Source organism: Monodelphis domestica, chromosome 8 (genome assembly GCF_027887165.1).
Source record: "Monodelphis domestica isolate mMonDom1 chromosome 8, mMonDom1.pri, whole genome shotgun sequence".
NCBI lineage: Eukaryota > Metazoa > Chordata > Mammalia > Didelphimorphia > Didelphidae > Monodelphis > Monodelphis domestica.
The window spans coordinates 84,392,573-84,407,015 of NC_077234.1; the positions used below are offsets into that span (position 1 = coordinate 84,392,573).

The 14,443-nt window shown below is 36.2% G+C and overlaps 1 protein-coding gene across 5 annotated transcripts in view; it reads right to left on the reverse strand.

Moving 5' to 3' along the window:
• The window catches only part of CREB1 (cAMP responsive element binding protein 1), a 100,370-nt gene that overhangs the window by 34,183 nt on the left and 51,744 nt on the right, over nucleotides 1–14,443 (reverse strand). For all 5 annotated transcript variants that reach the window (XR_008913938.1, XM_007501848.3, XM_056807188.1 and 2 more), the window contains one exon: nucleotides 5,707–5,807. Coding sequence is in view for 3 of the 5 variants with exons in the window: in XM_007501848.3 (XP_007501910.1) it covers nucleotides 5,707–5,807 (101 nt within the window). In the remaining 2 variants the exon portion in view is untranslated. Of the gene's footprint in view, nucleotides 1–5,706; nucleotides 5,808–14,443 lie in introns of those variants that run through there.

Sequence of the window (14,443 nt, forward strand, 5' to 3'; positions counted from 1 at the left end):
TAGGGTAAAGGGGAAATGTGGGGACTAAGGATAAGGTTGCCAAAAGAAGAAAAAGAAAATAAAGGTGGTCACTGAAACATTTAAAAAAAATATAAAAAAGAACAAAAAGAAGGAAGCAAGCACAGAGAAGCAGAACTGCTTTAAAAGTTACATATCGAATGGATAGAAATTTGAATAATTTTTGATAGGGGAAGATGTAAGTGATGGGTTTTCTAAGCACAAGTACATCCTGAAAATAACTGTTGGTGTGAAGGTATACTTTGTGGAATAGTGAGGCAGAGAGAACAACAAATTAGAGAAAGCAAAAAACCAACTGGAAAGGTAAGAGAGCCAGTTTAGTAAAATAACATGGAATCCAGAGAGGATGAGAGACTTAGGGATGAAAGGGATCTATCTGTGGTGGTTGTTCAGTCATATTTCAGTCCTGTCTGGCACATTTTTCCCTTCAAATTTTTTTAATTCTAAAGATATTTTATTTATTTACTTATTTTACCAATTACATGTAATAACAAATTTCCACATAAGTTTTCCAAAGTTATAGGATCCAAACTGTCTCACTCCCCATTCCTAGAGCTGTAAATCAATTTGATATGCATTATCATGCAAAACACATTTCCATATTGTTCACTTTTATAAATGAAATCATATTAAACCAAACTCCCAAAACAAAAACTCAAATAAACAAGCAAAAAATTGTATGCTTTCATCTGCATTCCAATCACAACAGTTCTTTCTCTGGAGGTGGATAGTATTCTTTGTCACAAGTCCCTCAGAATTGTCTTGGATCACTGTATTGCTGATAGTAGCTGAGTCTATCACATTTGATCATTCCAAAATATTTGTTACTGTGTACAAGGTTCTCCTGGTTCTGCTTAATTTCATTCACTCTGCATCAGTCTGTGAAGTGCTTTCCAGCTCTTTCTACAATCATCCTATTCACCATTTCTTATACCACAATAGTATTCCATCATCAAAATATACCTCAATTTGTTCTGCCATTCTTCAATTGATGGACATCCCTTCAATTTCCAATTCTTTGCCACCACAAAAAAGAGTAACCATAAATATTTTTGCATAGGCAGGATCTTTCTCCTTTTTTAAAAATTTCTTTGAGATAGACTTAGTAGTGGTATAGCTGCATCAAAGGATATGCATTATTTTATAGCCTTTTGGGTATAGTTCCAAATTAGTTCCCAGAATGGTTGGATCAATTCATAGCTCCACCAGCAATGAATTAGTGTTCCAATTTTGTCACATTTCTCTACAACATTTAACGCTTTCCTTTCCTGTCAAACTGACAGGTGTGGGAATGGTACTTCAGAGTTGTTTTAATTTGCATTTCTCTAATCAAGAGGGATTTAGAACATTTTTTTCATATGATTATGGATAGCTTAGATTTCTTTGTCTGAAAACTGCTTATTCATATCTTTTGATCATTTGTCAATTGGGAAATGACTTGGGTTCTTATAAATTTGACTTAGTTCTCTATATATTTGAGAAATTAGACCCTTGTCAGATTTTTGTTATAAAAAATGTCCCCAGTTTGTTTTCCTTCTAATCTTGGTTACGTTGGTTTTGTTTATACAAAATCATTTAAATTTAATATAGTAAAATTATTCATTTTTAGATCTTATAATATTCTCTATCTCGTTTGGTCATAAATTTTCCCTTCCCCATAGATCTGACAGGTAAACTATTCTATGTTCCCCTAATTTACTTATATAATATGACCCTTTATATTTAAATCATTTACCCATTTTCATCTTATTTTGGTATAGAGGGCAAGATATTAGTCTATATCTAATTTTTGCTATTTAGTTTTCCAGTTTTCTCAGCAGTTTTGGTCAAATAGTGAGTTCTTGTTGTGATGAGTGAATCATACTCTCTTTGTATAATAATTAGCGCCTTTTAAGTTAATCAATTAAAAACTTAAGTACACCTACTTAGTACTTTACCAGTCACTGAGTACGAGAGTTCACAAGTCACTTGGAATTGGGGACTTTCTTGCTGGGTTCACTGCTGCCTCGGTGAACTTAGCTCATGAGGGTTTTTCTGCATTGGGATCTTGCCTGGATCCTTACCACCCAACTGGTTAATGACTAGGATTCCCACACGGAGACTGGAACTCTGTCGGGTAGCGAGCTTCATTTCACTGGATCAGCCTTTAGGGTAGACTAGGCAGTCTCCTTACCTCTTTCCCTTCCACATTTCTCTCTTTTTACTAATATTTCCAATTAAACAAAATTGTTAAAAGCTGCCAATAGTTTTTCCTGACTTAAGGGATAATACATTATCACAAAAGCTGGGATTTTGGGGCTTTATCAAATGCTAAATTGCCAAGGTACATTTACCCCTAATCTATTCCATTGATCCACCATTCTGTTTCTTAGCCAGTATTAGAATGTTTTGATGATTACTGCTTTATAATATAGTTGAAGATCTGGTACTGGTAGGCTACCATCCTTCACATTTTTTAGGGAGTTCATTCATTTCTTGTCCAATTTCTTTTTCTGATATGGGATCATTTATGTATTCTATTTCCTTTTTTGTTAATCTGGGCAATTTTTATGCTTGTTAATATTCATCCATTTTCACCTATATTGTCAGATTTATGGTCATGTAATTGGGCAAAGTAGCTTCCAATGATTGCTTTAATTTCCTTTGCATTGGAGGTGAATTTACCCTTTTAATTTTGATACTGGTAACTTGATTATTTTCTTTGCTTTTTATGATCTATTTTATTGGTTATTTTCATAAAACCAACTCTTTTTCTTATTAGTCCCAATAGTTCTCTTGCTTTTAATTTTATTAATTTCTGCTTTGATTTGTAAGATTTCCAATTTAGTCTTTAATTGAGGATTTTTAATTTGTTTGTTTTTTTTCAGTTGCATGCCTAATTCATTGACCTGGTTTTCCTCTATTTTATTGATCTAAGCATAGAGGGATATAAAATTTCCCCTTTGGTGGTATCCCATAAATTTTGATATTTTGTCTCCTCCTTGTCATTTTCTTCAATTACATCAGTGATTGTTTCTATAATTTGCTCTTTGCCCTATCCCTTTTGAAGAATTAGATTATTTAGTTTTGGAATTTATTTTTAATGTCTTTCAAGGAATTATTATTAAAATTTTATATTTATATCAACCAATAAATATATAATCAATATGTACATCATTATAATTTTAATTGTATTATGACCTGAAAGAGTTGCATGTATTGTTTCTGCATTTGGTTATAAAGTTTTTGTGTCCTAATTTTTTGTCTATGTATCATATGCTGTTGAAAGGAAGTATATTCCTTTTTATCCTCATTCAGTTTTCTCCAGAGATCTATTAATTTTCTAAAATTTCCTTCACTTTCTTTACTTCTTTATTTTTTAAATTATATTTATCTAATTCTGAGAGAAGAAGGTTGAGTTCCCTACTAGTATAGTACTCTCTACTTTCTCCTTAAACTCATTTAGCTTCTCTTTTAAAAATTTGGAGGCAATACCATCTGGGGCTTATATGTTAAGAACTGTTAGCACTTCATTGTCTATACTACCTTTTATCAAAATGTAATTATCTTCCCCTTATCTGTTTTAATCAGATCTATTTTTGTTTTAGCTATGAGGTCAAGATAGCCACTCCTGATTTTTTTTTTTTAAATCTCAGTTGAAGCCCAATAGATTCTGCACCATCCCCTTACCTTTACTCTATGTGTCCCTCCAGCCTCAAATGTGTATCTTATAAACAATGTATATATAGTAGGATTCTGGTTTTTAAATACACTCTGTTATCCACTTCACTTCCACAGCAGGTTTGTGCCAAAGCTTGGGACTTCAAGGGAGGGAATGGATATGGGGTGCTCTGCTGTTAGCTTTTGCAGGGTCACAAGATCTTGAAGTTGGTTTGGGCCTATGGTTGGAATCCGGTGCAGTAGGTGTGGGTTGGGTGGCTTGCACTCCTCTCTGTGCAGTTTTTTACCCCCTTGTTGGGTCTATGACTCTAGTATTCATTTAGACGTGCTATTTTAAGTTTGGTTTGAAAGGATTTTCAGAGAGGTTCTAGCTTTGCTTGCTACTACACTTTCATCTTGGCTCTGCTCCTCCTATCTGACTCTTAATGACCCTATTTGGGGTTTTCTTGGCAAAGAAACTGGAGTAGTTTGATATTTCCTTCTGCTTCTCCTCTGTTTACAGATGAGGAAACTGAGGCAAACAGGATTACTGACTTTTCCAGGGTCACACAGCTAGCAAGTGTCAGAGAGGGCCAGATTTGAACTCAGGAGAAGAGTCTTCCTAACTCCAGGCCTAGTACTCCATCCACTATCCCATTTAGTCTCCCTGAACATCTATAGCCTTCTTTTTATAGACTAAGCAACTGAGGCCAGAGAGGAAGAGTAATTTGTCCGAAGTCAGAGCTGAGATCTCTGAGAAAAAATAAGAAGTTAATAGCCTGAGGGGAGAACAGAACCTTAGAAATAGCCAGTAGATATGAAAATGATAAAAATGGGGATAAAAGCCAGGTTTCAGGAAATTAGAGAATAAAATGGTAAAGAATTTGTGATTTAAAGTATTTAAATATTATTGCTAGAAAGAAAAAAACACATATGGCTTGTTTTTATTGCCTATTTAGATTTGCATCATGTTAAAAAATGTAGTGCAACTTTGCCTTAAGAGATACATAAAAATTTAAGTTAAAATGCTAAGTTTATATACTTTAAAGGAAACAAAAAGTGAAACAGTATAAATCGATAAAAATATACCCAGTTCAAGCAGAATTCCCAAAGGCTTCAATATCGGCCAATAAATATATATTTAGGAACCTGAATTTAGCTCTAAAGAAATGAATAGAACTAATTTGTCTTTAGGCAAGTAAAAAAATTACAAATAAGATGTGATTATTTTCCAATTCCTCAAGAGAGTTAAAAAACAAATGAGACATGAACAATGAATGTTAAATAGAAAGGGAAAGGAACCGTATGGCACAGTGGATACAGCTGGATCTGGAGTCAGGAAAGCCCAGGTGCAAATTCTGTCAATATGTAAAGGGCATGTGACCACAAATAGGTCACTTAATCTCTCAGTGACCTAGACACACAATTCTCATTAAGAAGGGTAGCGAAAATTCCCCCACTGCAGGTTTCTTACGCTAAAAAGACTGAAAACAGTCAGGCTTATCCCTACCCCCCCCCCCCCCCAACAATAAATAAAAACACAAAAAACAAATGTAGGAAGATTATCAACAAAGTTAATTTTAGCAAGGGAATTTGTGGCCTTCTCTTTGTTTTATAGTTTGGGGCAAGGGGGATCCTCATAGATAAAAAATGGGGAAGGGTCAGAAGTAGTAAAGTAGTACTATAAAAAGAACCCTAGACTGGTTTGCTACTAATTGAATTCAGTGTCATTCTTTATCTCTTCATAAAAAACCAAACCAAACAAAAACCATGTAGTGATCCCAAGGAAAAAGAGTGGTAAGGATTAGGCAATGGTAGTTAAATGACTTGTCTAGGGTCACACAGCTAGGAAGTGTCCGAGTCCAGATTTGAACCTATGACCTCCCATCTCTGGACTTGGCTCTCAATTGACTAAGCAACCTTGCTGGCCCCCATCCTTTAATTTTAAAGATAGTGCCTGTTTTTTCCTAAAGAATATAAATTTCCCAAAAGCTAAGATTGGTCCTAATTTCAAATAATCAGTCTCTAGGCCTTAAACAATGTCTGTACCTGTAGGAGGGCCTTCTTGAAAGAATTTCTCTTCTTTTTTGAGAATCTGTGACACTATCTACTGATTCCTGTGAATCTTCACTCTCTGCAATAGTAGAAATCTGAAAAAGAAACATAATTGTATCAATTTGAGTTCAGTTCATAAAGTTATTTTGTGTAGAATAAGAATTCAAGAACATTAGCAACACAATTCAGCTGGAATTAAGGATTTCATGGAAAAGATTAATGTTGATTCCCTTTTTTCTCTTAAATCTGTCATCATATAGAGAGCAAATATTCTGAAATAATTTAAAACTATAAGAATTTGTCAATGTCATGCTATACCTAAACTCAACAAAATAAGTCCTGAAAGTGGTATAGTAAAAAGAGTGCTGAATTGGTCTGCCAGTAACTAGCTGCATGACTGAATTAAATCATTTAATTTTGGAGGCTTCAATTTCCCTCTCTATAAATTGACCACTGTTAGAAGCTACGATTCCTCTTAGCTCTAAATTATATGATTTTATGAATGGATCTTTTTTTCACCTTAACTGTTTGTATTTTATTCCCTGGGCACTGAGACCTTTTCTTGCTCCAGAACTCTCAAAATAGGGGCTCCACTGTTCTAAAGTATGCTCTACTTGGTCAGGCTCCAGTCAAATTTCACTTGACTTCTAGAGTTCTTTTTGCTAGTATTATGACCAGTATACTCCTTTTTTTTATCCCCAAGTTGGATATTTTTTCTTGAAACATAATAAATTCCAATATTGCCATTGGAAAGGGTGTGTCAATCTACTCTCCTTAGAAATCCATTTATCATTCCTATAACTTTCCAAACCAAAATATCCATCTCTGACCAAGACTCCTCTTAGATATGTTGTTTACCTTTATTAGAATGTAATCTTCTTGAAGGCATACTTATTTTTATATTTGAATCTTCAACACGGCATTGTTCTGGGCACAAAGCTTAATAAATATTTTCTAAAACCATAAATATTTAATTACACCTAAGTGAAACAAATTAATAAATAGAATAAAATAAACCATAGTTCTACACTTGACTATAAAGCCTACTTATGTAAACTCTTATTTGCAATAGAAACTGTATCATAGACTAATGGACATTGATAACTGTTGATAAAAATAGTGATAGTCATGTTACATTCTGGAAATTAGTTTTGGCAAGTAAACGTAATCTTTGATAAATATTTCAATTCCAATACTTAAAGGATCTGTGATTTCAGTAATGTAGGCATCTTTTTCACTAACGTAGAACACAACTCTTTGGTAAAATGATCTCTGAAAACTCCAGTGGCCAGAAAATTATCATTCAGCAGTCAATATGGGAAAAAGGCTTCCCAAACTTAGCTAAGCTTGTCCTTGAACAGCAGATGCAGTAAACCATCGAACCTATATATTAAACAGTTTCAATGTAAGATTTGTGGTCTTCTAATGGATTATGCAAAAGTTTAGAGCCATCTTCAGGACATGATGATGGATTAGCATAGGGCTTCAGTAGAGAATTACATACTAGGATCTAGATCTAAAGCTGGAGGGAACTCAAAGAGACATTTCGTATAATTCTTTCACTTGAGAGATGAGGAAGCTGAGGTCCAGGTAGAAGCATAAGTGATTTATCCAAGGTCACACAGGTATCATCAGGGATAGGATCAGAAGCCAATGATAATTATATTTTAGAGAACAGCTGATGAACAGATTCTACATGTTATGCATCATCTGGTCTATGCAAGAGTTTTTTGAGGATGGCATATTTAAAAAGATGAAAATAAGGCTCTAAGAGGGTAAAGTTTGTTCCCATGTTTACAGACAGCACTAAGTAAAAAGGCAAAGTTAGGACTTAGGATAGGATAGTCCTTCTCAGTTTGGAGAACACTGTAGTTTTTATTTAAATGTCGAGTACTATTGAATATAATTTAAATCTATCTTATATGCAGGTAGAGGTCAGAAAAAAGAAAGGAGATGCTGAGAGCTCAACACCCTACTAGGAATGTAAGGTAAACAAATCTTGTTACACTACTCTGTTCCCTAGAGTTGAGTTCATGATCTTGCTTATTGATGTTTTCCTTCTTTGAAAATGCTTAATTTGCCCAGGACCTGGGCAAACTCTGAATACTAGGAGGTGGACTACACTGAAGAAAAAGCACAGTAGATCTATCCCTGAAGTCTTCAATCCCTGGCAGTGAGAATCAAAACTTAAAAGCAATGGAGTAACATGATGGCAGCAGCAGCAGAAGGAGTGAAGATAGCCTCAGGGCAAAACACTGGGAAGCAGGCTATACCAACAAAAAAATATACCCACCACTGGAAATCTCAGGCATTGGAAATAAGGGTCAGAGGTCTACAGTACTAGGTTCACTCCCTGACCTCTGATAGGGAAATGAAGATAGCCTCAAGGCAAAGACCTGCAAGACAGAAGCTAATATAGAAATGACAAGCAAATGAGTAAACAGAAGCAAAAAAGGCTCTTGTTCCTGGAAAATTTCTACAGAGAAAAAGCACTCAGGAGAGTGAGAAATAAGCAAACATGTGCAAACTCTCCAAAAAAAAGGAAACTGGTCACGAGCTCTGGAAGCACTCAAAAAGGAGTCCAAGAACCTTAGAAGTAAGACAGATAGAAGAAAAATGGGAAGAAATGTAGGAAAAAGAAATTAAAGGAATGTAAAAAGAAAATAACAGCTCAAAAAGCAAAATTGGCGAAATGGAAAGAGAGACAGAGAAATCAAATGAAGTACTATATAGATTGAAAACCAGAACTAACCTGCTAGAAGAACAGACAAAGAAGTACAATGAAGAAAAGAGTGCCATGAAGAGCAGAATATACCAAATTGAGGAGCTACCTGTGGCAGGAGCCATGTGGAGAATTTCGGGGGCGGAGTCAAGATGGCGGCTGAGAAGCAGCAAAAGTTCAGACCTCTGAAAACCCTTCCTTACCAATCACAAACCAAATGCTCCTAGGAGACTCAAATTCAAACTTAACAACAGGACAGAGCTGGGGAATCCTCCTTCTGGACGCAATTCAAAAGGTAAGCCCCCCAAAAGCTAGAATCTGAGAACCCTGAGGTCTAAGGGGAAAGCAGAAGGAAGGTCCCAGGGCCCCTCCCCACCAACCCAGAGCACTGAGCCTGCAGCGGCAGGCAAAGGTGCTGGTCTGGAGAGAGTAGCTTGTGAGCAGGGCTGTGCCAGACTCAAAACGTCTAACACAGGCTGCAGGGAAGCAGCCAGAGAGAGATCTAAGAGCTGGCAGCTCCAGTGGCTGGGTCATTCCATTTGGCTCCAGTCTCAGAAGAGGTTTTTGCCTCAGGGCACATCCAGACGAACTCAGTTGAACCTAATCACATCTGGAGTCCTCAGAGCTCAAGGAGGCCAGGACCCCCTGGGAAGGCAAAGGCACTGGTCTAGAGGGTGTACCTTGAGGACAGGGCTGTGCCAGGTTGAGAGCATGGAACGAAGGTGGCAGGGAAGCAGCTGGAGAGAGCCTGGGTGGCTGAGACCTTCCATTTGGATCCAGCCTTTCAGGAGATTTTAGCTTCAGGGCACATACAGCCCAACCTAGCTTAAATTAATCCGATCAAAAGCCTACAGAGAACAGGGAAACCAACATTCCTCCCCCAGAGACTGTACTGAGAGATCTGACAAAGCTCCAAGAGGGGAGACTGACAGAAAGCCCCCAAACCAAAAGAACTGAGAGGAGCAAGTGCACAGACAAATACGGGGAGCAAAGAAGGGGTAAATATGAGCAAAAAAGAGAAAAAGAAGACAGAAAATAGAAGAGACAGCTTCTGTACAGGTAACAAGCAAAGAGGGAATGAAACTGAGAGGGAGGGATCAGCAAAGGAAAAATCAGAAATCCCAATGAATTGGAAAAAGGCTTTGGAAGAAGTCAAAATGCAGTTCAAAACACAATTAAGAGAGGCTGAAGACAATTGGGAAAAGAACTTGAAAACTAAGATGAGACGTCTGGAAACAGAAAATACTGTCTTGAAAGCCAAAATCAACCAGCTGGAAAATGAGGCAAGAGATGAAAGATGAGGTGAAGAAGAAGAAAGATAAGAAAAAGGAGATGAAAGACAAGGTAAAGAGGATGAAAGATGACCTTCAAAGAAAATCAGACCAGAAGTAAAAGGATGACCAAAATGGCAGAGATGAAATACAGTCTTTAAGAAACAGAATACAACAACTAGAATTAAGTGACCTCACAAGGAAGAAGGACACTATAAAAACAAAACCAAAAGAATGAAAGAATTGAGGAAATATGAAGCATCTCATTCACAACCCAGGATTTAGAAAATCGTTCAAGGAGAGACAATTTAAGAATCACTGGTCTACCAGAAGACCATGACAAAAGAAAAAGCCTGGACATCATACTACAGGAAATTATTCAAGGAAACTGCCCTGATATCCTAGAACATGTGACAAGGAAATCACTTTTAAAAGACTGATATATATTAATTTAAGATCGCCAAGGAATTCAGCTATGTAATTCCTAAATGAAAACTCAAGTCAGGTGTCAACCTTTTATAGAGTTTAATTACAGACAGGAGGAAGAAAGGAATTAGAGATAGAGAGAGAGGGGGAGAGAGAAAGGGGAGAGAAGGGAATAGGGCTTAAATACCCCTTCTGTTTAGGCTGGGCCAAAGGGCCCAAGCCCTTAGATAGCTGGGGCAAAGAAAAGAGATCAGTCCCTATTACTCACGTGACCAAAATGGAGAAACAGTCTCAGAGGCCCCCACCTTCAGCTTCCTTCAGAGCAAGCTTCTCAGAGCACCTCTCCAACCACTCAGAGCCAAAACTCTCCAACCACCCCCTCCGTCCTCAGACCACTCTATCTTTAAGGAAACCATCCAAGTTCCCTCCCCTAAGTTCTCACATCTACCAATCACTGTCCATCAATTTCCCTGTGCCAATGGTGGCTCTAGCTTAACCCAGGACCGCCCAGAGGTCTGTGGCTTTGCACATGTCTGTTGGAGGTCATATTCTCAAATAATTAAATTTTGATCTATGCTGCAGCCCTTCCTAAATCCTGTTAGGACTGAGTGGGGTGGAAATTGTATTTTCCAAGACCTGATTCTGTCATTCCAAGTATCTCTATTGTATTAATTCTAAAATCAATCATGACTCAAAGAAATTCCTGTTCTGTGCTTAAGCATAGGTCAAAGCCTTTTCCATTGTTCAGCAAAAGGTTTCTGTCCTAAAGTAATCTTAAGAAGGGAGGAGAAGGAACCTCCCATGCTAATGGGGTTCACATTCCAATACACTATCAGTAAGAAATTTTCCAAGTATGAAATTTCCCAATGGTGAAATTTCCAACATTTATAAGTCTAAGAAATTTTAAGGTTTACAAACAAGAGGGAAAAGTAGAGACTGAAAGAATCCACAGATCACCTCCTGTACTTAATCTCCAACTGACAACACCTAGGAATGTTATAGCCAAATTCAAAAACTATCAGACCAAAGAAAAGACATTAAAAGCCGCCAAGAAGAAGTCATTCAGATACCACAGAACCACAGGGAAGATAACACAGAATCTGGCTGTATCCATACTGAAGGACCAAAAGACATGGAATATGATGTTCCGGAAAGCAAAGGAATTAGGTCTATAACCAAGAATCAACTATCCGGCAAAACTGACTATATTCTTACAGGGGAAAGTATGGTCATTCAACAAAATAGAAGAATTCCAAGAACTTGTAAAGAAAACATCAGACCTGAACAGAAAATTTGATGTCCAAGTACAGAACTCAAGAGAATCATCAAAAGATAATTAAAAAAAGGGAAAACAAAAAAAAACAAAACAAAACAAAAAAAAGAGATACTCAATAAGTTAAAATGATATGTATCCCTACAAGAAAAGAGGTCATTGGTAACTCTTAAAAACTGTTGTTATTACCTGGGCAGCTAAAAGAAGTACACTTAGAGGGAAAATTGACAAACTGTATAGGATGAAATGACAAGACATAAATAGGTATATAGATATATGCATGCATAAATACACACAAGTGTATGCATATATATATATATATATATATATATATAACTAGAGCTAAAAAAATAGGTTAATATTAAAAGAAATGGGAAAAGAAACAAATGGGGGTAAATTTATATCACAAAGAAACTCGTGGTGAGAGGGGGGAGAATATCAACACACTGGAAGGGTAAAGAGGTTGGAAATAGGAAATACTAAACACTCACGGGCTCTGAAATTGACCCAAAGATGGAAGAACAATCCAATCCATTGGGGCAGAGAATAGATGTGCGCCCTTGGGGAGTAAAAGGGTAATAAACGGACTGGTGGGGAGGGAAGCAGTACAAGGGAGGGAGGGGGCAGGGGGTAATTTTAGAAAGACTACAGGGAAAATAAGGGGGGGTTAAGAAGGGAGGTGGGTAGAAAGGGAAGTAAAATAAGGGTGGCAACTAGGGGTAGTGATTAAAAACAAACATTGGTGTAGAAGGAAATAATGAAAGAAGAAAAGGCAGGACCAGAAGTAGAAGTCAAAATGTTGGGAAATACACAGCTGATAATCATAACTCTGAATGTGAATGGAATGAACTCACCCACTAAATGCAAGTGAATAGCAGAGTGGATTAGAATCCCAAACCCTACCATATGCTGTCTACAAGAAACACACATGAGGAAGATAGATAGAAATAGGTTGAAAGTAAGAGGTTTGAGTCAAATCTATTGGCCATCACATGATAAAAAGGCAGGAGTCCCAATCATGATATCTGACAAAGCCAAAGTAAAACTAAATCTAGTTAAAAGAGATAGGGAAGCTAATTACAACCTGATAAAAGGCAATATAGACAATGAGGAAATATCAGTACTCAACATGTATGCACCAAATGGCACAGTATCCAAATTTCTAAAGGAGAAACTAGAGGAGCTCACAGATGAAATAGATAGAAAAACGATACTAGTGGGAAACCTGAACCTTCCTCTATCCGAATTAGATAAATCAAACCAAAAAATAAATAAGAAAGAGGCAAGAGAAGCAAAGGAAATCTTAGAAAAATTAAAGTTAGTAGACATGTGGAGAAAAATAAATAGGGACAAAAAGGAATATACATTCTTTTCTGCAGCACATGGTACATTCACAAAAACTGACCATGTATTAGGGCATAAAAACATTGCAAACAAGTGAAAAAGAGCAGAAATAATAAATGCAAACTTCTCAGATCACAATGCAATGAAAATAATAATTAGTAAGGGAACATGTAAATCAAAAATTAATTGGAATCTAAACAATACCATTCTCCAAAACCGGTTAAAGAACAAATCATAGAAACAATTAATAACTTCATTGAAGAAAATGACAATGATGAGACATCCTTTCAAAACCTATGGGATGCAGCAAAAGCAGTACTCGAGGGGAAATTTATATCCTTGAGTTCATATATTAACAAATTAAGAAGGGCAGAGGTCAATGAATTGGGCATGCAAATTAAAAAATTAGAAAGCGAACAAATTAAAAATCCTCAGAAGACGACTAAATTAGAGATCCTCAAACTCAAAGGAGAAATTAATAAAATTGAAAGTCAAAGAACTATTGATTTAATAAATAAGACTAGAAGCTGGTACTTTGAAAAAACCAAATAAAATAGACAAAGTACTAATCAGTCTAATTAAAAAAAGGAAAGAAATAAACCAAATTGACAGTATCCAAGATGAAAAGGGAGATCTCACCTCTAATGAAGAGGAAATTAAGGGAATCATTAAAAACTACTATGCCCAATTATACGGCAACAAATATGGCAATCTAGGTGATATGGATGAATACTTACAAAAATAAAAATTGCCTAGACTAAAAGAGGAAAAAATAAATTACCTAAACAACCCCATATCAGAAAAAGAAATTGAACAAGCCATCAAAGAACTACCTAAGAAAAAATCCCCAGGACTAGATGGATTCAAAAATGAATTCTATTAAACATGCAAAGAACAACTAATCCCAATAACTACTTGACAGAATAAGCAAAGAGGGAGTTCTACCAAATTCCTTTTATGACAAAAATATGGTACTGATTCCAAAGGCAGACAGGTCAAAAACAAAGACAGAAAACTATAGACCAATCTCCCTAATGAATATAGATGAAAAATCTTAAATAGGATACTAGCGAAAAGACTCCAGCAAGTCATCACAAGGGTTATCCACTATGACCAGGCAGGGTTCATACCAGGAATGCAAGGATGGTTCAATATTAGGAAAACCATCCACATAATTGACCATATTAACAAACAAACCGAAAAAAAAAAATAACATGATTATCTCAATAGAGGTAGAAAAAGTCTTTGATAAAATACAACACCCATTCCTATTGAAAACACTAGAAAAGCATAGGAATAGAAGGGTCTTTCCTAAAAATAATAAACAGTAAATATCTAAAACCATCAGCAAACATCATCTGCAATGCAGATGAATTAGAAGCCTTCCAAATAAGATCAGGAGTATAACAAGGATGCCATTTATGACCTCTATTATTTAACATTGTACTAGAAACACTAGCAGTCGAAATTAAAGAAAAAGAAATTGACCAAAAACAGATAAAGAAAATTATAGACCAATCTCCCTAATGAATATAGATGCAAAAATCTTAAATAGGATACTAGCAAAAAGACTCCAGCAAGTGATCAGAAGGGTCATCCACCATGATCAAGTAGGATTTATACCAGAGATGCAAGGCTGGTTCAACATTAGGAAAACTATCCACATAATTGACCACATCAACAAGCAAACCAGCA